General features: G+C 48.4%; 1 protein-coding gene across 1 annotated transcript in view; it reads right to left on the bottom strand.

The window, feature by feature from the left end:
• ARHGAP40 (Rho GTPase activating protein 40) overlaps positions 1-20,899 on the bottom strand; it is a 49,098-nt gene that overhangs the window by 7,804 nt on the left and 20,395 nt on the right. The window contains exons 2-10 of the mRNA XM_055373231.2: positions 19,649-19,848; positions 16,005-16,225; positions 13,974-14,049; positions 13,326-13,474; positions 8,122-8,287; positions 5,098-5,189; positions 4,057-4,134; positions 3,509-3,668; positions 1,093-1,175 (exon numbers count right to left, since the gene is read on the bottom strand). Coding sequence (XP_055229206.2) covers positions 1,093-1,175; positions 3,509-3,668; positions 4,057-4,134; positions 5,098-5,189; positions 8,122-8,287; positions 13,326-13,474; positions 13,974-14,049; positions 16,005-16,225; positions 19,649-19,848 — 1,225 coding nt within the window. The remainder of the gene's footprint in view (positions 1-1,092; positions 1,176-3,508; positions 3,669-4,056; positions 4,135-5,097; positions 5,190-8,121; positions 8,288-13,325; positions 13,475-13,973; positions 14,050-16,004; positions 16,226-19,648; positions 19,849-20,899) is intronic.

Below are 20,899 nucleotides of genomic sequence, written 5' to 3'. Positions count from 1 at the left end.
CAAGGTAGCTCTTATTATTGCATGTGTTTTATAGATAAGGAAACAAGCTTGGAGAATGTGCCAAGAGTCATATAGCCAGTAAGGACAAAGGGACGGAGTGAAGAAGGGAGGGAGTGAAGAAGGGAGGGAGGGATGGATGGATGGAAGGATGGATGGATGGATGAATGGAGAAAGAAAAGATTAATAGATGGATGAATGAGAATAAATGGGTGGTGGAAGGAAGAATAAATGGAAGGGAGGTGGGAGGGAAGGAGGGAGGGAGGGAGGAAGAAAGGAAGGGAGGGAGGGAGGAAGAAAGGAAGGGAGGGAGGGAGGGAGAGAGGATAGGAAAAGAGGACACATATTGAGTACCCTGCAAAGCATCATCTTCTACCCCATGATTCCTCATGAGTTAGCTTTTATGATTTCCAAAACAATTAGACAAGATGCTATTAATGCTATTATCATCCTCAGTTTACTGAAAAGGAAGCAGAAACTCAAACAGGAAGACCCGGGGCCTCCTCATAGGCTGATCCTGGAGGCACATCTTGAGTCTGACTGAAGGACAGTCAAGACAGTACAGGGAGCTGGGCCAAGGCCCAGCATCCATTCCCATACGACAAGGGGAATTTGCTAAGGGTCTGTTTCCCAAACTGGTTCTGCATGGAACACCAGTGCCATGCAATGCTTTCCACAACAAAAGAGGTCTGTGATCAACTGAGTTTGGAGAGTGCTGCATACTCTAATCCCACTTGGAGATTCTCTCAAAGCCTCAATATACCAAAGGCTTTGAGAAGTCCTGGGGAGAAAAGTATTCTTAACCTTGTTTCATGAACTCTGTTTACCCATCCATGCTTGGCCACAAGGTGCTAACACCTGTTAGCACCACGTGGAACTGACGCTCTGCAGTGCCCACTCCGGGACTATCCCCTTTCAGGACTCATCTACTTTCTTTAAGAAAAAGTCTCAAGAGAGGTTTGTGTGGGTCATCACTGAACCCTAGCACCTGGCAGAGTTGTTGAATGAATGAATGAATGAATGAGCACATTTGAAGCCATGGCTGTGGCTGTGGGCTGAGATGGCAGAGTGGTGGTGGTGCATGGTAACTCTTACCTTTAAGGCATTTCTGTTGGGTTCTGGGAGGATGAGGATGAGCAGGTGAAGAACCTGCAGGCGCTGCTTCAGGTTGGGGATGTCTGTGGGAAGGGAGGGACCTCAGTCTCCATGGGAGGCTCAGGGACTCCCTCCCTCAGTCTGGCCTCTTCTTGGGGAAATTCCAGAGCTGGAAAGCCAGGGGACAGCCAGGAATCCCTTTTTTTCATAAGGTGTGGGACTATTTCCTTGTCTAATGTTGGCTCAGACAGAGCCCTGACCAGTGCTGGTGGAGAGGTTCACTTGCTATACTTTGTGTAACAAAATAAACACACGCATGCATGTGCAGGCAAGCACATGCTGCACAGACCTAGATGCAGTCCAGGCTGCAGCCCAGGGTCAGAAATGCAATGAACCAGCAAATCACCCTTAGGAAGGGAGACAGAGAGCTCAGTGGGCCCAGATAGAAGGTTTTCATGAAACCCTCTGTGTTGTGAGGGTTGAAAAGGAAAAGCTGTCTCACACCTGGTGTCAGGATCTCCGGGGAGAGGAGGTAGGTAGGAGGAGGTAGTAGTTATAGATTCAAAGAAGGAGTTCATCAGAGCCAGACAAGACCCAGCAGCTGAGAGCTGGCTGGAACCTGGAGAAGAGCTGCGTAGGAGACAGAGGCTGAGCACCCTGGGCGCCAGGCCTGCGACCCCATATGACCTACCTACCTACCTTCCTTCCTTCCTTCCTCCCTCCCTCCCTCCTTCCCTTCTTTCCTTCTCTCACTTATCAACAAATATCTATCAAGTACCTGTCAGGTGCTGTGCTCAGTCTAGGAATCTTGGACACAATAGTAAAGGAGGAAAACAAAGTCACAGGCTCATGGAGCTTACATTTCAGAGAGGAGACATAATACACAAGCAAAGAATAAATCAGAGTATGATGGGCATCATTGCATCATTATAGAGGCTGGCAGGCAGCATGATGTGTGGGGTCACGGAAGGCCCCTCGCAGACACTGACAGCCAGCTGAAACTTGAATGGCAGAAAGCAGCCAAATGAGGGTGGAGGAAGGTTCCATTCAGACACAGCAGCAAGTGCAGAGGCCCCAGGGAAGGAAAGAGGAGGGGGAATAGCAAAGCGAGAGAGCCTGGCCAGACAGTGGGGAAGGAGGGGCCCAGGAGGAAAGGGGGCCAGAAATAGGCAGGACCTGAGCCGGAGGAGGTGGGCCTAGTAAGAAGTGGAATCTTATTACAAGAGTGCTGTGGAGGGTGGGCAACAGCATAGGGAAGGAATCTGATTTATGTTTTGCAATGAGGTTGAGGCCAAGCCTGATGGTTCATGCCTGTAACCTCATCACTTTGGGAGGCCAAAGTGGGAGGATCGCTTGAGGCCAGGAGTTTGACACTAGCCTGGGCGACATAGCGAGACCCCCGTCACTACAAAAAAATGTTAAACAAGTATGCCAGGCGTGGTCTCATGTGCCTATATTCTTAGCTACTTGGGAGGCTGAGGCAGGAGAATCACTTGAACCCAAGAGTTCAAGGCTGCAGTGAGCTAGGATCATGCCACTGCACTCCAGCCTGGGTGACAGAGCAAGACCCCATCTCTAAAAAAAAAAAAAAGAAAGAAAGAAAGAAGAAAGAAGAAAAGAAAGAAGAGGAAGAGGAAGAGGAAGAGGAAGAAGAAAGAAGAAGAGGAAGAAAAGAAGAAGAAAGGAAGAAAAAGAAGAAGAAGAACAACAACAACAACAACAAACAAAACACTGAGGTCGTGAGAATCAAAGGTCAGAGAGGACCTCTCAGGATCCCTGTCCCTAGCTTGGGGGTAGAAATCAGACTGCCTGAGCCTTGAAGCTTTTTGGAGAATTCAGAGAGACAGGGAGAACCTCACGGTTGTGAGTGAGATCTCAGGAGAGCTGCTGTATTTTTTTGAGAAAAATAGAAGTGACTATCTTTGTTCATTGCGGATTGTGAAGAAGTCCAGACAGGAACATATATATGCAGACTATACATACAGCAAGGTCCGTGCAACACATGCTGATCTGCAGATGTGTACACAGATGGACATGCACACACATGTGTGCCCACAGATACACAGGTAATGATGGTAATAAGCTCAACCCCATGGATGTCAAGATGTGAAGGAAACTAGTCCACTCATCCATGTGAGAACTAATAGGGACTGTAGTGTGCAAAACCTTAGCCTCGTCTCCTCACACACCTGCACACATGCCATACAACACACGCAGGACACGCATGCACATGCGTATGTGCACACATTGGGCTCACATGCTCAGACTTGCTTCTTCCCCCATCAGTTGGACATTTCTGGAACAGACATTTCCAGGAACACGGAGTCCTGCCTTTGCATGGCTTCCCCTCTCCAACCAAGGCCAGTGACAGCCAACTCTCCATCTCTGCACAGGCTAAGGGCTTGGGCACACTCACTAGGCACCACGGCGAAGGCCGGGAGGTACTCAGCTGTGAGCAAAGGTGTCGGCAGCTTCCGGATGAACTTTTTGAGCAAATCAGAGGCATCATTGTGATGAACCTCGTCCCAACTAAAAAGGCCAGCATAGAAGTCTCTCTCCAGTTTCTGTTCCAGCCCCTACAGGAAGGCGGGGCATGAAAACACAGTTGGCCCAGGGCTCTGGTAGAAGTTGCTCTACCACTTCTCTGGGGCTTGGTTTCCTCATCTGCAAAGTGGGGACAACAAGAGCACCTCCCTCGTGGGGTTGAAGTAAGGACGAAATGGTCTAATGTGTGTGTCACTGAGCACAGAGCTCTGCTCATTAAACATTGGTGGTCTGACTCCAGGGCCCACACTCTCTGCCACCATGCTCATCATGCCACCTTCAGCCTCTCAAACCCTCGACCCACACAGAGACCAAAGACAGATCACTGGCGAGTCAGGGACTGGTTTCCCTCCCGGCTTAACATACATGTGAGCATGGGGGAGATGCAGCCTCAGTGAAGCCAGGAAGCCAAACCATTACCTTGACCCTGGCCTGGGATCCGGGCACCCTGAGAATGCCTTCCATGTCCAGTCCTCTCTTTTCCAAACAGGACAGCAGCTGTCAGAAAGAGAAACCAGCATTTAAACCAGGAACCGCTGAAAAGCAGGATTCAAAATGGTGTGTTTGTCTCCCATGAAAATCAGAAAGAGGGGAGTACCAGGAGAAGGGTTTCCTTCAGAATAATATTAGTTTTTGTGACCACTTCCATGAGCCCAGCATTCTGAGAGCTTCATATACATTTTTCTCATTTAATCATTGATAAGAGGAGGATACTGTTATCATCATCCCAATTTACAGATGTTGAAAGGGAGGCTAATGAAAGTTCAAAAATCCACCCTTGACTTTAAGATTCAGAAGTTAAAAAGAAAAGAAAAAAAAATCCACCCCAAGGATCACTTGAGGCCAGGAGTTCGAGACCAGCTTGGGCAACATAGTGAGACCCTGTCTCTACAAAAAAAATTAAGACAAAAATTTACTTATTTATTTATTTACTTATGTATTTTTTGAGAGAGTCTCGCTCTGTTGCCCAGGCTGGGGTGCAGTGGCGCGATCTCGGCTCACTGCAAGCTCCGCCTCCCGGGTTCACGCCGTTCTCCTGCCTCAGCCTCCCAAGTAGCTGGGACTACAGGTGTCCGCCACTACACCCGGCTAATTTTTTTTTTTTTGTATTTTTAGTAGAGATGGGGTTTCACCGTGTTAACCAGGATGGTCTTGATCTCCTGACCTCATGATCCACCCGCTTCAGCCTCCCAAAGTGCTGGGATTACAGGTGTGAGCCACCGCACCCAGCCAAGACAAAAATTTATAAAATAAAAACAACAACAACAACAACAACAACAACAACAAAAATCCACCTTAGGTCTCTGAGCCAGCAAGTGCCAGAGCCAGAATTTGAACCCAGGTCTGCCTGATTCTAAAGCCCATCCTTTCACCCCTTTGCTGGATGTCTCCTGACAATGGTCCCCTGAGCCAGCCTCTGAAGGATTAAATAAACCCAAGCTGGGGGCGGGGGCGACTTACGGCTTGAAGGACCAGCGGGACCTGTGTGCTGGGGAGGACTTTGTGGTCAGCTTCTAGCAGGCTGTCAAGGGGCACACCAAAGAGGCGAGTTTCTGCAGGAAGTCAAAGAGCAGAGGCACATTTCACTTCTTGGAATGATCACTGGGCTCCGACCTACAAGATCTCCTGGGCAACTAGAATCAGACCCCTTTTCCTGTGGAAGGACTGAGCTCTCTAGAGAATGGTTGGACCCAAACCTCTCCTCTTGAGCAGAACATTTGGCCTCAGCAGTAATGTTTTCATTAAAACATTACTGCTGAGGAGATATGTCTCAGAGCAGAAAATCTCAGCTGGTTAAAGAAGTATTGAAAGGGCCGGGTGCAGTGGCTCAAGCGTGTAATCCCAGCACTTTGGGAGGCCGAGACAGGCGGATCACCTGAGATCAGGAGGTCGAGACTAGCCTGGCCAACATGGCGAAACCCTGTCTCTACTAAAAACCCACAAAAAATTAGCTGAGTGTGGTAGCGGGTGTCTGTACCCCAGCTACTTGGGAGGCTGAGGCAGGAGAATCGCTTGAACCCAGGAGGCGGAGGTTGCAGTGAGCCAAGATTGCACCACGGCACTCCAGCCTGGGTGACAAGAGCAAAGTTCTGTCTCACAGAAAAAAAAAAAAAAAGGTATTGAAAGGGAAGCATGCTGCTGCTCCAGAAGGCACCAGGTATAAAAATGTAACAACAGTCCTGGGTAGAGCTCTGGCTCTGCAGGATGGGCCAGGTCCTAGAGAATGTATTCCCTGGGTCAATCTTAACCACCCTGGCTTGAGGTCTTCTCAGGCAAACTCCTGCTTCCACATTTTCTCCACACCTTCCTCCTTTCTCCCTTCTCTGGCCTACCCCACCTCTGCTAGATTCCTCCCCCTGGTCTTTTTTAATTCACCATCCTCTTGTCTTTAAAGAAACAAACCAAAAAACCAAACGAAAACAAACCAAAAAATCACAATGCATAATGTTGACAATGATGCAGTGAAATGAACACTTTCATACACTGCTGAAGGGCAATATTATCTCAGGAACTTAACTCATAAGTATAATCTAAAGTAATCTAAGATGCATTCAAAAGCATATATACAGCAGTAGTGATTGTGTCTTATAATAGGAAAGACATGGGCATCAAAAATGTCCACTAATAGGAAAATGGTTAAATATATTAGAATACATCCACGAGGAGGAAAATAGTGCAGTGATTAAAAATCATGTTTTCACCAGGCAAGGTGACTCACGCCTGTAACCCCAGCACTTTGGGAGGCTGAGGTGGGAAGATCATTTGAGCCCAGGAGTTCGAGACTGGTCTGGGCAACATAAAAATACTGCATCTCTACAAAAAATACAAAAATTAGCAGGGCATGATGGCACATACCTGCAGTCCAAGCTACTCAGGCGGCTGAAGTGAGACGCTCACCTGAGCCTGGGGAGGTTGAGGCTGCAGTGAGCTGTGATCATGCCACTGCACTCCAGCCTGGGCAGGACAGAGAGACTCTCTCTCAAAAAATAAATAAATAAATAAATAAAAATCATGTTTCCAAGGAATATTTAATAGTTGTGGTAAATGTCACTGTTGTTCTAAATTCATTACCCCTCTTTGTATCCACACCCTCTGCCATGTGAATTTGCAAATCTTCCCATTAGGGAAGCACAGCGTACTTCCTCACCCCTTGCTAGGCCATGTGACTAATTTGGACCAATGGCATGGTAACCCACAAGATGCAAGCAGAGGCTTAAAATGCATTGTGTGGTACAGTTTGCCCTCTGAGCTTCTGCTGTCACCATAAGAACATCCTCCAGACAGCCAGCTGGTCCCAGGAGGATGAGAGACCTGTGAGCAGACCTACACTCAGCCAACAACTTGGAGCTAAGCCTAGATCAGCCAAGCTATGCCCAGTTTACCCACAAACATGTGAGCAAGAGTAAAGAATTCTTAAGTCATGAGTTTGGGGGTTGTTTGTTATGTAGCATTATGACAACCACTAAATGATACAATAACTGGAAAATGTCCATAATTCTATTATATATAATATTCTATAATATAGATCTATAACTATAATATATTCTATTATATATAATGGAATTATGAAACAGGGTCTCATAGTTCTATATAGATAGAATGAGACAGAGTCTGTCTCTGTCACCCAGGCTGGAGTGCAGTGGCATGATCAAGGCTCACTGCAGCCTTCACCTCCCGGGCTCAAGTGATCCTCCCACTTCAGCCTCCCAGGTAGGTGGGACTACAGGTGTGCACCAGCACGCCTGGCTACTTTTTTATTTTTTGTAGAGACGGGGTCTCACTATGTCACCCATGCTGGTCTCAAACTCCCAGGCTCAAGTGAGCCTCCCACCTCGGCCTCCCAAATTGTTGGCATTACAGGTGTGAGCCACTCCTCCCAAACCATAATTATATAATATTAGATGAAAAAAGGATACACACATATACACACAAAGGAAGATAATACACTAAAAGTGCTTTTCTGAATTATATTTTTTCCTTTTTGTATTTTACTCTATTTCACAAATTTCCCACAATGAGCAGGAATTGTTTACATATGCAGAAAAAAAATTGTAAACAGAAGGAATATAGAAGCTGAGCATGCTGGTCAGGCGTGGTGGCTCACACCTGTAATCCCAGCACTTTGGGAGGCTGAGGCAGGCAGATCACAAGGTCAAGAGACCAAAACCATCCTGGCCAACATGGTGAAACCCCGTCTCTACTAAAAATACAAAAATTAGCTGGGCATGGTGGTGCGCACCTGTAGTCTCAGCTACTCGGGTGGCTGAGGCAAGAGAATTGCTTGAACCCGGGAGGCGGAGGTTGCAGTGAGCCGAGATCACATCACTGCACTCCAGCCTGGTGACAGAGTGAGACTCCGTCTCAAAAAAAAAAAAAAAAGAAAGAAAGAAAGAAAAAGCTGAGCATCTCTTGCTGGGAGAGTCCGTGTGCAGCTCCCTATGAGGACTGTGGCCACAGGGCTTTCCCTGGGCCGGGGCTGCTCACCTGCCGCTTTCCACTTCCCCGCCTTGCTCCTCTTCAGGTCCAAGCCGAGGATGTCACAGAGCGCGGTCAGCTCTATGAGGGCCAGAGAAGGTACCTTCCTCATATCCTGCAGGGACAAGTCTCCTATCCTCGTCACGCCAAGTCTGCCTTTGGGGACGGTAAACTTCTATTAATAGAGAGGGAAGTAAAGACAATTTGTCAGGCTATGTGTCTGATGTGTATTTTGGGGCTCCCCCTTCTCCCCAGGGCATTTAGGCAGAAGGAAGAGCAGCGTGGATAAGAGCAAGCACTCAGGAGGAGTCCATCCTCAAGTCAAGTCCAAGCTCCACCTCTTGCAAACGGAGTGACATTCTGAGGCTCTGATTCTCCATCCATAATCATAAAATAGAACCTACCTCAGAAGGTTTTTGCATGTTTGTTTGTTTTTTTTTCTTTGGAGACACGGTCTTGCTCTGTTGCCCAAGCTGGCGTACAGTGGCATGAACACTGCTGACTGCAGCCCCGACCTCCTGGGCTCAATTGATCCTCCTGCCTCAGCCTCCTGAGTAGCTGGGACTACAGGTGTGCACCTCAACACCTGGCTAATCTTTGTATGTTTTGTAGAGACAGGGTTTCTCTATGTTGCCCAGGCTGGTCTCAAACACCTGGGCTCAAGCAATTCTCCCACCTCAGCCTCCCAAAGTGCTGGAATTACAAGCATGAGCCACGGCAACGGCCTCATAAAATTTTAGTGGGAGCAAATGACCTAATGGATATAGAGTGCTTGGTACAGTCCCAAGCACATAGCGAAGCCCCAACAGAAACTGTTTTCACTGCCTGCCCTCCCACAAGAGGACCTGGAGAAGAGGGATCACCCCATGGGCTTCTTATTATTGCTTCTACTCTGGTCCTTTGTTCCTCTGCCTCACCGGGTCTGTCCCCAGCCTTGGCCATGCCACCGGCAGAAATAAAGAATGCTCAACCATGCCATCTAGAGGCCACCTTGGGAATCTGCAGGCAGCTCCAGGCTTTCCTGCCGCCCAAGGTCAGAGAAGGCAAGCGGGAGGGCCAGGCTTGCTCAGCACTGCCTGGAGGGCGTGGCCGGACCACTTCCCAGTGCCCCTTTCGACTGCTCAAAGGGAAAGAAATAGTAATTGATGCTTATAATACAGCCTAGTGCTTGCGGCATGGGCTATGGAGTCACATCCCCCGGGGTTCAAATCCTGACTTTACCTGTGAGTGCACGCAAATAATTTTACCTGTGTGTTCATCTGCAAAATGGAAGTGATAACAGTATCTACACTTCACAAGACTGTTGGTGAGATTAAATTCAATAAAGTGTATGAAACATGGTGCCTGACACATAGTGAGTACTCAATACTTATTACTACTTTTTAGTTTATTAACACAATTATCACTAACTTAATAGAATGAAATTAAATCAAATATGTGAAGTACTTGGCATAATGCTTAGTGTGTGGTAAAAGATCAATATGTGATGTCTTTAGCATTATTATTATTATTCAGAGGACAGTCTTGCTCTGTCACCCAGGCTGCAGTGCACGGGCACAATCACAGCTCACTGTAACCTTGAACTCGGCTCAAGTGATCCTCCTGCCCCAGCCTCCTGAGTAGCTAAGATTATGGGCACACACCATCACATCCAACTATTTTTTTTTTTTTTTTTGAGATGGAGTCTCACTCTGCCACACAGGCTGGAGTGCAGTGGCATGATCTCTGCTCACTACAATCTCTGTCTCCCAGGTTCAAGCAATTCTCCTGCCTCAGCCTCCCAAGTAGCTGGGATTATAGTTGTGCACCACCACACCCAGCTAACTTTTGTATTTTTAGTAGGGATGGGGTTTCACCATGTTGGCCCAGCTGGTCTCAAACTCCTGACCTCAAGTGATCTGCCTGCCTCGGCCTCCCAAAGTGCTGGGATTACAGGCATGAGCCACCATGCCTGGCCCACACCCAATTATTTAAAAATTTTTTTTGTAGAGATGGAGTCTTGCTATGTTGCCCAGGCTGGTCTCGAATTTCTGGCCTCAAGTGACCCTCCCACCTTGGCCTTCCAAAGTGCTGGCATTACAGGTGTGCGCCACCATGCCTAGCCCTTTAGCATGATTAATTATTATCATCATTCATAATTTAATGGAGAAACACTGTCAAAGAAAAAGACAAGATAATGTTGAATATTAATTATCTCTGATGTTTTAGAAATAGAAACTCATTATTAAAAAATTTTAGGCCAGGCGCAGTGGCTCACGCCTGTAATCCCAGCACTTTGGGAGGCCGAGGCTGGCGGATCACGAAGTCAGGAGATTGAGACCATCCTGGCTAACACGGTGAAACCCCATCTCTACTAAATATACAAAAAATTAGCCAGGCATGGTGGCGGGCGCCTGTAGTCCCAGCTACTCGGGGGCTGAGGCAGGAGAATGGCATGAACCCAGGGGGTGGAGCTTGCAGTGAGCCAAGATTGCACCACTGCACTCCAGCCTGGGCAATAGAGCAAGACTCTGTCTCAAAAAAAAAAATTTAGGCCGGGTGCAGTGGCTCACACCTGTAATCCTAACACTTTGGGAGGCTGAGGCGGGCAGATCACCTGAGGTCAGGAGTTCGAGACCAGCCTGGCCAACATGGAGAAACCCTATCTCTACTAAAAATACAAAAATTAGCTGGGTGTGGTAGCACATGCCTGTAGTCCCAGCTCCTTGGGAGGCAGAGGCACAACAATCACTTGAACGTCGGGGGTGGAGGTTGTAGTGAGCCGAGGTTTTGCCACTGCACTCCAGCCTGGGCAACAGAGTGAGACTGTTTCAAAAAAGAAAAAATTAAATAAATAAATAAATAAATAAATAAATAAATGTTATTTGATGTACTATGATTAATGGAAAATATTATCACTAAGAGAAACTAGGTGCAGAGTACGTGGGAGTTCTGTTTTTGCAACTTGTTGTGGACCTAAGAAAATTCCATTTGAATGAGTGAAAGCACTCTCACATTGGAATAGAGGCTACTGCAGGGGGTGGGGCTGGTTTCCTAAGCAGTAGAGAGTGGTGGTCAGTTGGGAAGGCTCCAGGGTCAGGCTGCCAGGTGTTCCTGTCCTGGCCTTTGTGGGAGCCACTTCTGTCACTTCTCCTCTCTGAGCACCATGATATGGTTTGGCTATGTCCCCCGCCAAATCTCATCTTGAATTCCCATGTGTTGTGGGAGGGGCCCTGCGGGAGGTAATTGAATCACGGGGGCAGGTCTTTCCCAGGCTGTTCTCGTGATAGTGAATAAGTCTCATGAGATCTGATGGTTTTAAAAAGGGGAGATTCCCTGCACAAGCTCTCTTCTCTTGTCTGCTGCCACATGAGACGTGCCTTTCACCTTCCACCATGATTGTGAGGCCTCCCCAGCCATGTGGAACTGTAAGTCCATTAAACCTCTTTCATGCCTTTATCAGCAGTGTAAAAACAGACTAACATATGCCACTTCTCTCTTTTTTTTTTTTTTAGGTCTTGCTCTGTGGCCCAGGCTGGAGAGCAGTGGTGCAATCATAGCTCACTGCAGCTTCAACCTCCAGGTACAAGTGATCCTCCTGCCTCAGCCTCCCAAGTGGCTAAGACTACAGGCCTGCACCATCACACCTGGCTATTTCAAAAATTTTTTGTAGAGATGGGGTATTGTTATGTTGCCCAGGCTGGTTTCAAACTGCTAGACTCAAGCAATCCTCTCGCCTTGGCCTCCCAAATTGCTGGGATTACAGGCATGAGCCACTGTGCCTGACCCTACTTCTCTTTCTTTCTATCATATAGTCAGGGAGCAATGAGGGCACTGGAAGCCTTGGGAACAATGCCCTGGGCCAGGGCAGCCCTCAGTAAAATGTTACCTAAGATTGCATCGACTGCATCATCACGTGGTCAAAGAAGAAACACTTCCTTTAGTAATAGAGGGACTGTGAAAGACTATATTTACTCCATGAGAGAAGTCAGAATAGTGGTTATTCTGCAGGGAAAGGAATTACCTGGGAAGGGCATGTGGGCACTGAGGGGGTGGTGGGGTAGGAAGTTTCTTTCTTTCTTTCTTTTTCCATATTACAAGCCATCAAGCAAGGGAGGAAGTTTCTGTACTCATTTGGTGGTATTTACACGGGCATACACACCAAGATGTACCTGGTAAATATCTGTGCACTTAACAGCAAGTTATAGTTCAATCTTTAAAAACCTAACTATCAATGATTACATCCTATTTGGAAGGAACTATGCTGGGATAACTGAATATTTTGGGAAAAAAGAACGACCAGGTGCAGTGGCTCACACCTGTAATCCCAGCACTTTGGGAGGCTAAGGCTGGAGGATTGCTTGAGCCCAGGAGTTTGAGACCAGCCTGGGCAATGTAGGAAGAACCTAACTCTAAAAAAATTTTAAAAATTAGCTGGGCATGGTGGCATGCAACTGTAGTCCTAGCTACTTGAGAGACTGAGATGTAAGGATAGCTTGAGCCTGGGAGGTTGAGGCTGCAGTGAGCTGGGATGGTACCACTGCACTCCCGCCTGGATGACAGAGTGAGACCTTGTCTCAAAGAAAAAAAAAGAAGGAAAGAAGGAAAGAAAGGAAGAAGAAAAGGAAGGAAGGAAAGAAGGAAGGAAGGAAGGGAGGGAGAGAGGGAAGGAGGGAGGAGAAAGAAAGGAAAGAAAGAGAAAGAAAGAGAGAAAGAAAAGAAAAGAAAAACAAAGAAAGGAAAGAAAGAAAGAAGGAAAGAAAGAAAGAGAAAGAAAGAAAGAAAGAAAGAAAGAAAGAAAGAAAGAAAGAAAGAAAGAAAGAAAGAAAAGAAGGAGGAGAAGGGAAGGGAGGGAGGGAGAGAGGGAGGAAAGAACAGAACTAAAATATTGGGTCTCTCTCTGTCACTCCAGGCACTAAAATTAATTTTAAAAGTAACTAGAAAAACATGTTGATGGACAGTTATGAGCTTGCTGGAGGAGGGAGGGCTTTCTAAGGATAAAAACAAAGAGCATGGAGACAATACTGACAGGACTGTTAGACTGTAAGCATCCTGCTCCCCAGTCTTGATACCCAGCGGTCACTCAGTAAATATTTGTGGTACGAATTAAATCAATGAATGAATTAACAACTTTTGTGCTGGATGCCTGTCAGTATGGAAGGTGTGAAGAGATGGGTGCTGGTGCCTGAGCACAGGCGGACCTAGCCAACCAGCCCTGTGGACAGCATCCTCACCGGCAGGGAACACTTGCCCCAGGCAGAGGTGCCTCCCCGGGATGGCCTGCTCCTCTGCAGGAGCACCGCAGCTTGTTCTGAGTAGGCAGAGTCCATGTTGAAGGCTTCTTCCCTCCCAGCCTGCTCCTGCAGCCCCCCAGTCTCTGCTGCTGCGGGGCGGGGGAAACAAAGCAGAGAAAGGCAGTGAGAACTGGCTGCCAGGAAGCAAGTGCTTGGGTTCGGGACTTAGGCCCTTAGTCCTAAGAAGTGAGTTCCCAAGCTCAAGTTCAAAGCCCCAGGATCAAATCATTAGGTTTAGGGCTCAGGCTCATTGCCCAGGAAGTGATTTCCTAGCTATGGCCCATTGCCCCCAGGAAATGATTTCCTAGCTAAGACCCTCACTGCCCCAGGAAGTGATTTCCCAGCTAAGGCCAATTGCCGAGAAAGAGAATTTTCCCATCTTGAGCCCCATGGGCCTGATGGCAACAGCTCACTTAAGGGCCCAACCTGTCCCCTCAGGGCTCCTCCCTACTGCCCTTGAGCAGGGAAGGCAGGGAGTCAGCAGGAAGCAGGAAATACTGGGAGGTGTGCACATTCTCTTACTTCACAGAGCAGCCCTTTATGCAGCCTGGAGGATTCTCAGGGCCCTGGAGAATGAAGACCACTTACCTGGAGGAGACTTAGAGGCCCCGGAACTGAGCTGGGCCCCCTTCATACCGGAGTCCCCATTCTCTGACGACATTTTCTATGCAAATTACAGACAGTGCCCAATTAACTCATGTGGGAAGCTGACAATGCTCACACAACCCCGGGAGACAGAAGCCACCCACAACCCCTTTTCACAGATGGAGCCACTGAAGCCCAGAGAGGCTGAGTTACTTGCCCAAAGTCCCACAGCTGCTAAGTCGGGGAATGGGCACTGGGGCCCAAGTCTGGCTGGCTCCAAAGCCTGTGATTTTAATCACTGTTATGCCACTTCAGAGGTGCTCCAAGAAAGATGATGCCCACAACCTATCAGGCTTCAAGTGTCAGCAGGATACACAGTGACAATAAAAAAGTATTTTGTGCCAGCCGGGCGTGGTGTCTCACGCCTGTAATCCCAGCACTTTGGGAGGCCGAGGCTGGTGGATCACGAGGTCAGGAGATAGAGACCATCCTGGCTAACACGGTGAAACCCTGTCTCTACTAAAAATACAAAAAATTAGCCGGGCATGGTGGCGGGCGCCTGTAGTCCCAGCTACTCGGGAGGCTGAGGCAGGAGAACGGCATGAACCCGGGAGGCGGAGCTTGCAGTGAGCCAAGATGTCGCCACTGCACTCTAGCCTGGGCGACAGAGCGAGGCTCAGTCTCAAAAAAAAAAAAAGGATTTTGTACTGATGATGAGGTAGGAGGTGGGACTTTGGCTGAAACAAGGAAGAGGCAAAAACACCTCTCCATAAGACATGCCCACAGTGCCATGACAGTTTACCATTGCCATGGCAACACCTGGAAATTACTGCCCCTTTTCTAGAAATTTCTGAATAACTCACCCCTTAATTTGCATGTAATTAAAAGGCAGAACTGCTCCTGAGCTGCTGCTCTGGACACACAGCCTATAGGGTGGTCCTGCCCCTGAGCTGCTGCTCTGGACACACGGCCTATCAGGTGGCCCTACCCCTGAGCTGCTGCTCTGACACACGGCCTATCGGGTGGCCCTGCTCTGCAGCAGCAGTCACGCCACTGTATCACTGCTGCCTCCATAGTGTTGTTTTCTTCTACCACCAGCTCACTCTTGAATTCTTTCCTGAGTGAAACCAAAAGCTTCCAGAGCTAATCCCCAATTTAGGGGCTTGCCTGCCCTGCATCAATAACAATTATATAGAAAGAACCTAGGCTTTCAGGCTCACCCAAGGCTCACCCACAGTGGCAACAGGCATATATGCAGTGGCATGCATGGGAGATGAAGACCTACATGCAACATAGGGACATAGTGGAAGGCAGGGAGACATACGTGTGCAAGCCAATGCACTCTAAATACACACACCCCAACACACACACACACACACCAACACACCCCCACACACACCAACACACCCCCACACACACCCCAACACACACACACCAACACACACACACCAACACACACCCCAACACACACAACACACACAACACACACACTCAACACACATACCCCAACACACACCAACACACACACACCAACACACACCCCAACACACACAACACACATGCTCAACACACATACCCCAACACACACCAACACACACACACACATACCCCAACACACATACCAACACACAGACACCAACACACACCAACACACACACCAACACACATACCAACACCCACACACCAACACAACCCCACACCCCAACACACACAAACACCAACACACACACACCCCAACACGCACACACACCAACATGCACACACCAACATACACACACCCCAAAACACACACCCCCAACACACACACACCCCAACACAGACAACACACACACCAACACACATACCCCAACACACACACACCCCAACACACACACCAACACACAGACACCAACACACATACCAACACCCACACACCAACACACACATACACACACCAACACAGCCCTTCAGCAGGATCACTGCATCTCTTAGGCTGTGGCGGCAGCACAGAGATCCCAGTCAGACAGGGCCTGCAATGACCCATATGCCACTTACCCCTGAATTGAAGACCCCAAAGACATCCCTGACATCTCTGACAGGTGTCTTGTGTTGTCTTCGCACTGAGCGAGCATAGATGTCCAGCCGGCGGCACACAGCGGCCACCTGGGTCTGTGTCAGGGTGGACAGGAGCTCCTGGTGATCACCATCCAAGCCCAGGCCACCAAGGAGGCCCGACAGGCCTGTGTCCTGCAGCCACTGGGATTCAGCTTCCCCTTCTGCCAACAGAAGTAGAACCCAGATGAACACACACAGCTCTGCACTCAGCCACTCGTGCTAATCAAAGTTCTGCAGAGAAGCACACACTCACCTGGACACAGGAGTTTCTGCATATCTGATCGTGAGACCTATTAACACCAACCAGACTCTCTGGGGGAGAAGATCTAATGAGCCTTCTGAGAATTGGTGGCGGGGTGGGGGGTACTGATAGCATTAGCCAGTGTATGGATGTCAACCCATAACATAGCAATCCCTGGAAAACAGAGGTGGGTGAAGGGCCCTGCATGTTCGGATTTTGGACCCACTTCTCTCCAAAGTAATGAACCCACTTATCCAAAATCTGGCAGAGACCACTACAGGGTCACATGGTGTCCCTTTGGGAAGTTGGTGCTGGGTGTTGATGTCCCTTTGGGAAGTCCTCCATATTCAAGACCTTATTTGTGTTGGAATTGTCCCCTCTACTGTGCTTCCTAAGGAAACTGTCATAGTCCCATAGCAAAACCATTAACTGGAATGGGAGGGTGTGTTGAGATTTCAGGATCTCGGGTCTTACCTCCAGGGATTCTGTTCCAGGAGTTCAGGCCTCGGGCCTGAGAATCTGCACTTCGAATGTCTTCCTCAGATTATTCTAATGCAATAGGGTCTTCAGACCACACTTGAGAAACACTGGCCTTATCATGGGGGAAATGGACAAGAGCCCTTACTGGAAATTGAACACATGTGCAAGAGGATTGGTGGGGTGTACAGTTGTACCCAGTGTTGAACCAGTTAGTCAACAAGGTAATAACTGTTTTAAAAACTCAAACAAAACTGCTTTTATGGCAGCCTGGGTTTTGCAAATAATCCAAGTCTTCCCCCAACACTTTCCCTGCACTTGGGAATCAGAACAGATGCCTCCAGGGCAGTTGCAATGTTGTGGGTCCATTCCTGACTTGCGCTGGCTGGTGGAGGTACTGATTCTATCATGATGCCAGACATTTTTTTGTTTGTACAGGATCCTTTCAATAAGCCACTGTTTCTTAAAATGTAGGCATTCACCTACCACCTTTATAATTTTTATCTGTATCTAATTATCCCTGTAAAATTCCTTACCAAATATATCCCCTTAATCACGGGCTACATTTTTTACTAAAACACATCTATTTTAAAAGGAAACAAGATCCCCACCATAAATGGAGCATCCAACATCACCTGCCATGAGTAGACATTGATGGGAAAAATAAATTATTAACAATCCCTCTCTGGTTCAAGTTGGTGTCTGAATAAAAAGAAAAGATGACCGGGCATGGTGGCTCATGCCTGTAATCCCAGCACTCTGGGAGGCCCAGGTGGGCAGATCACCTGAGATCAGGATTTCAAGACCAGCCTGGCCAACATGGCGAAACCCCATCTCTACTAAAAATACGAAAATTAGACGGGTGTGGTGGTGAATGCCAGTAGTCCCAACTACTTGGGAGGCTGAGGCAGGAGAATCGCTTGAACCCAGGAGATGGAGGTTGCAGTGGGCTGAGATTGTGCCACTGCACCCCAGTCTGGGTGACAGAGTGAAACTCCGTTTCAAAAATTAAATAAATAAATAAAAAGAAAAGAAAGGAAAAAAAAAAAAACCAGTCTTGGCTCCATGCCACTCAGGATCCCTCAGCCCTGTGAGTCTAAAGAAGCTCCTGTGTTTATTTAGTTGCTCAAAGTGGCTTCTCTCTGACCCACTCTGACTCCACTCCCTGTGTATTGTTGGAAATTAGATGGCCAGCCACATCATGATGCCAGAGAGGCCACATGGAGGACCTCCTATGCAGGGCATCTCCTGAAACCACTTCTAGTGTAACCAGGGATTTTTTTACATTCACACTTGGAGGCACTGCATGTGACTATTAGGCCCTTAGGAGGTCTGCATCACCACGTGGTCTGTTTTGCCAACCAGGGGCAAGCCCAGCTGAATTACATGCCAAACCAGGAAGGGTTCCATGTGGAGCCCTTTCATTCCCTCATCTGCTGAACAAGTAAGGATGGAGGAGGGGAATGTGCTTGGCTCTGTTCTAGGCACTGTGGACACAGCAGTGAAAAGGGCCGATGATGTCCCTGGCCTCATGGAAGTTACATTCTAGTGGGGGTCACAGACACATGCACAGTGAAGTGCACTAGGTAAAGTCAGGCAGTGATCATTGCTGCAGCAACGAACAGAGTAGGGCAGGGGCAGGGGTGCTATTTTATGTAGGATAGCTGGTGAAGACCTCTCTGAGGAGGTAACATTTGAGCCCAGTCCTGACTGAAGAGAACAAGCCATGCAGATGCCTGGGGCAAGAGCATTTGAGGCCAAGGGAGCAGAGAGGACAAAGGACTTGAGGCAGGAAAGTGCTTTAAGGGTCAAGGACCAGCAAGGAGGCCCAAGGACAGAAGTAGAGTGACAGCCAGTCAGGGTGGGAGGAGAAGAGGCAGAGAGGAGGCACGAAGCCAATTATGTAAAGCCTGGTAAGTTATGATCTGGTGGCTTTATAACATGTCCCCAAATTCTTTGACTCTCACCCCATCAAAGGGTGGAGTCTAATTCCCCTCCCCTTGAACATAGCTGCATGCAGGGTAACAGAATGCAGCAGAAGCAATGTTGTCTTTCTTCTAAAGCTGGGTCATAAGCAGCAAGACAGCTTCTACCCAGCTCTCTCTCTTGGTCTTGTGCTTGGAACCCAGCCGCCATGCTGTGAGGAAGCCCAGGCCACATGCAGAGGCCTCATACAGGTATTCCAGATGATAATCCCAGATGAGGCCCCCTGATGGTCACATCCACCACCAGGCACATAGATGAGAAATCTTTTGAGATGAGTCCAGCCCCAGCTACCATTTGATTGTAACTGCATGAGAGGCCCTGAGCAAGAACCACCTAGCTGAGCCCACTCAACCCCTCCAACAGTGAGGTATAGTAATAGTCATAATAACTGATTATTGCTGCATTATGCTTCTAAGCTTGAGGTGGTTTGTTACACAGTAGTAGATAATAGGGACACATAATTGTCTATTACTCTGAGATAGATGGAGAGATATTTGAGGATTTAGAGCAGAGGGCTTAGAATTTCCCTAGAACGTTAGGTCTGTATATAGGAGACTGTTTTGTGTTCACTGTTGTATCCCCAGTGCCTAAACAGTGCCTGGCACATAATAGGCACTCAAAAAATATTTCCTGAAGGACTTACTCTAAGGAGGGACATAATCTAATTTACATTACTAAAAGATCGTCTTGACTATGGCATGGAGAACAGACAGTAAGGATCACGGGTGAAGCAGGGAGAGCAGTGAAGAGGATACTGCACCAGTCCAGGCAACAGAGAAAATGCTGTCATGTTCTGGTTCATATCTGGATCCTCTGACATTTCTCTGCCTGGAATCAAGCCCTCCCACCACCCCTACAGGCCCCCGCCAGGGTCTCTCACCCTCTGGAAGCTGGCCTTCATTCCCGCCACTGTCCTCTTCCCTCAGCTCATCTCTCTGTTGGATCTGTTCCACCTCCATCCAAAAGCCATCCATGCTGGAGCTCTCCACTCCAGTGGAACAGCCAGCAGAGCCAGCAGGGTGTAGTCGCAGGAGATTCTTCTGGGGAAGCTGATCCATTCGGCCTGAGGAGGGGCCAGAGCTGTAGCAAGTGGGGAAGGTGCAGGGAGGTCAGCAAGTCTCTGCTTATGATGGGGGTTGTGCTGAGGCTTGTGGCTCTCCAGAAATCAGCCTGGGGCCCCTGAGGGCTAAGCAAGCTTCCTAGGCATGTTTCTCAGGGTGATCTCAGTAAATTGACTGGTGACCCATCACCCCTGCGGGATCCTTGGAAACCAGCAATGCTGCAGGGGACAGAGCAGGGCCAGAATGCTCTGCTTGCTTCCACCTTCTTGGTCAAGGCGAACAGTCTTGAACATACCTACGGTAAAGGCAGCATTCCCAAGAGGGGATTAAACACCAGGACAGGCGAGGAAATGACAGGGCAGTGTCTCGTGGATCTCACTGAATTTTTACCCAGAAAGTCTCCTGTCTCCTTCCCTCACACCTCCTCCTTTGTGAGTCTGGCTGCCAAGCCCTGGGTCTCCTGCTTGTATCACAGGAACACCTCATCTCCTCCCCTCTCCCAGCCAGCTTCGAACAGAGCAAGTACCTGATCACAGAGGGGCTATACATCACTGAGCCAATCTCATTCTCTCAAGGTGTTGAACCAAGGGCAGAGGGGTCAGTATCAGGCACGTGAACTGGAAGCTGTGTGGGGCTGGAGTGGCCAGTCTTCCAAAAGAAGCAGAGAGGAGACCCTCTGCAGGCATGGAGGGATGTGGGGTAACCTAAGCTTGATTTTCCAGGTCCCAGTTGCAGCTTTTCATGATCCAGGCTATGAGGTTTACCCCTAGAGCCCCGACTCCCACATCCTTCCCTCTAATCCCCCTCTTCTTCCCGAGCTACACTCAATGAATTTCTGCTTCATGCAATCAAAGAATCTCAGGGTAAGACAGTGCAAGTCTCCTGGTCCATATAAATGAAGTCCAGGACTTCAGATGAGCTTAGGGACAAAATGTCCCTGTTGCTGGCCCAAATCCTTGAGAAATGGTAGGGTTGGTCATAATGGCAAAAATACTAGATTGGAATCACCTAGACCCTGACACATGCCAGCAAATAGACCATAAACTACCCCTGCCAGAAGAGAGGGAAGA

Source organism: Gorilla gorilla, chromosome 21 (genome assembly GCF_029281585.2).
Source record: "Gorilla gorilla gorilla isolate KB3781 chromosome 21, NHGRI_mGorGor1-v2.1_pri, whole genome shotgun sequence".
Classification (NCBI taxonomy): domain Eukaryota; kingdom Metazoa; phylum Chordata; class Mammalia; order Primates; family Hominidae; genus Gorilla; species Gorilla gorilla.
Note: the sequence above shows the minus strand (reverse complement) of the source record. Positions and strands in the feature narration are given on the sequence as shown.